The sequence below is a fragment of the Octodon degus genome, unplaced genomic scaffold (genome assembly GCF_000260255.1).
Source record: "Octodon degus isolate 3935 unplaced genomic scaffold, OctDeg1.0 scaffold00216, whole genome shotgun sequence".
Taxonomy (NCBI): domain Eukaryota; kingdom Metazoa; phylum Chordata; class Mammalia; order Rodentia; family Octodontidae; genus Octodon; species Octodon degus.
The window spans coordinates 3,642,795-3,645,442 of NW_004524792.1; the positions used below are offsets into that span (position 1 = coordinate 3,642,795).

The 2,648-nt window shown below is 48.6% G+C and overlaps 1 protein-coding gene across 2 annotated transcripts in view; it reads right to left on the bottom strand.

The window, feature by feature from the left end:
• Nucleotides 1–388: 388 nt before the first annotated feature.
• Thsd1 (thrombospondin type 1 domain containing 1) overlaps nt 389–2,648 on the bottom strand; it is a 25,325-nt gene continuing 23,065 nt past the window's right edge. For both annotated transcript variants that reach the window (XM_004645051.2, XM_004645050.2), the window contains one exon: nt 389–1,997. In XM_004645051.2, the coding sequence (XP_004645108.1) occupies nt 604–1,997 (1,394 nt within the window). In that variant the 3' untranslated portion in view covers nt 389–603. The remainder of the gene's footprint in view (nt 1,998–2,648) is intronic.

Genomic DNA, 2,648 nt, shown 5'->3' on the forward strand with positions numbered 1-2,648 from the left:
AAAATGTTGAAGACTGTACCCAACGCTGGCCTGAAAGTTCTCGATTATCTTGTGTGATCACCATTTCTAGGTGGCTTAGTGACCCGATGGTTATAATGAACTCATTAGGCCAAAATATGAAACTTGTTCAATGCTATCCCTATAGGATTCAAATGTTGATGCATTTATTATTTTACAAAATACATTTCACAACTGTGATCCCAAGTTAACTCTACTCCAACCTTTAGTACTCGAGACTTCTCCATTTCTGCTTTAAGTGGGAAACTGTCAGGGCAAAGTTCAAAGTACATTACACATCTCAACTTTCATATCCACATGATAGGCCAAGTCTTATTTGCTTTTATTTCAGTTTTATTTTTGTTATTAGTAACAAGCCAATAGAAATAGGAAAACAAAAGAAAAGTTCAGGATTTCTTCTTTAATAATTAAAAAATTAAAATGTGTGTATACACACACATCTGTGTGATCTGCTTCCTCCCTACATTTAGTCCTACAAGAGTTTGTACAGTTACACAAAAATATCCACAGAACAATATGAACAGCTGATTATCTCAACCTAGGCAAGGAACCCCAGTCATGAAAAATCTCAGGCAGATTCTTGGTCTAGATTACCAGCTTCTCCACACTAAGTGTACTTGTGGTTTCATCTTCTTCATTTGACCCAAAATATCCCGGGAGGTCCAGCATCCTCTGCTCGGCCTCTGAGAGGCCAAAGGATGTGTTGTCATAGAAGGCAAACTCGGGATGGGCCGGGAAGCTCTGACACTTGTCTTTTCTGCACTGGGAAGGGCTCCGTGGACTGCCCCTCGGGTAACTATCTTTGGGGCAGGTGGGGGAAGACTGCTTCCTTGAGACGCTCCTGTGACTGGGCGATGGTCCCCTGCGAGCTCTGTGAGGCTCTGTTCTCTCACCTCCTGCCACTAACACTGCCTGACGCTCTGCCAGGTCTGGTTTCCCTGCAGGCTGCCCCATGGTGTAGGATTTAGGTACCGGGCTTAACGGACCGCTGGTTCCACCTGCTCCTTGGTAAGAGTCCAGTTTTTCAGGAACGAGGTGGGCACCTCGACTTGGGGGCCTACACTTGTCCTCGGCCTGGTCCCAGGTCCGCGTCCTGGAACTGTAGGTGGGGGCTTGCCGTGGAGTCAGTGTGGACATGCTCCTCTCCCGGAATGGCCGGGCCTGTTTGGTTTCATGAAAACTGGCTGTTCTCCTGAAGTGGGAATTCCTGGTATGGCTCCTCTCCGAAGAGCACCCTCTGCCTGCCCCGTGCCGCAGCTGAGACTTGCGCACCAGGGTCTGGCTGGGGCTGATGGCACAGCTGGCCTGAGACATGCTGAAATCCAGCCTAGACGGAGGCCTTTCCCCAGCACCCACCACGGCTGGGTCCAGAAATGGGGACTTGATCCGGAATTTGTTTGCTGCGGCTGCTGCTGCAGCTGCTTCTTCTGGGCTTTCCAAGTCTAAGGGGGGGGCAGTTGCAGCATCAATGGCAGTGTCTGTCAGGGGACTCTGAGACACGTGGTACACTTTGGTGGTTTCTGTAAGGCCTTTCTTTTTCATCTCCTTCAACTGCTGCTGGGCCAGGCGGTAGCTGAACAGAGGGGGGATGATCTTCTGGGCATTAGACTGAAAGCTCTCACTGCCGGAGGCATCGTCCTCAGGAGTCACAGGCCCGCTGCACCTGCAGGTCAGAGGGATGCCCGCGTCCCCTGGACTCCCCCCTGGCCCATCTCCTCCGTCGGAGAAGCTCCCACGATGCTCATTCAGTTCACAGATGTTCTCCTCATCCGAGTTCTTCCGGAAGCCAGGGGAGTGGATGGAGTTGTGTCGAGCAGGGGTGCTGCACTTTGGGGACTGACCAAACCTCCTCCACAGCGTGATGAGCACGGTGGCCACGATGATGAACAAGCACAGGGAGATCCCCGTGACAGTCACGATGTTGTTGGACTTCATGGGCCCCTCAGGTGGAAGAGAAGATGGGCTGGCTGGCTGGAAAGCTACAAAAAGAGGAAAGATAATGCAATATTTACACATGTGGGTCTGACTTATTTCACTTAAGAGTACTGTGTCCAGGTGTATCCATTTACTGATAAAAGCCTCCAGTTTATCCCTCTTTATGACAGAGTAGTACTCCATTATATTAAAAAACACATCTTTATCCATTCACCTATTGATGGGCATTTGTGCTGTTTCCAAAATTTATGTATTATACATTGTGCTGCTATAAACATGGGTTTGTATATGTTACTATGGTATGATGCTCCCAATTATTTGCAGATGCCAAGAAGGGGACTAGCTGGGTCCCAAAATGTATAATAGGTATTAGGGAATGGGAGGAAAATCTTCAAGCTGGAAGGGGAATAAGGGAAGAGGATGGAGAAAAGAAAGGAAAAGAAAAAATGGAATAGAGGAAAAAATGGAAACAGCTTTTGTAAATAATGAGGGGAAGATGGATTGGAGGGAGGGAAGGGGATTGGAGAAAAGAGAAGACTCAGCTCGATTATGCACAGACACAAATTCCCTGAGGAGTGTGATCATTGTGTGTATCTAAAATGTGGGGGGCCTGGCCCTAGCTCAGGCCTTTAAGTGGCTGCTTCCACAAAGCTGTCAGCCTCAGGTTGCTGGAGTTCGAACCTCACACCTCTCCC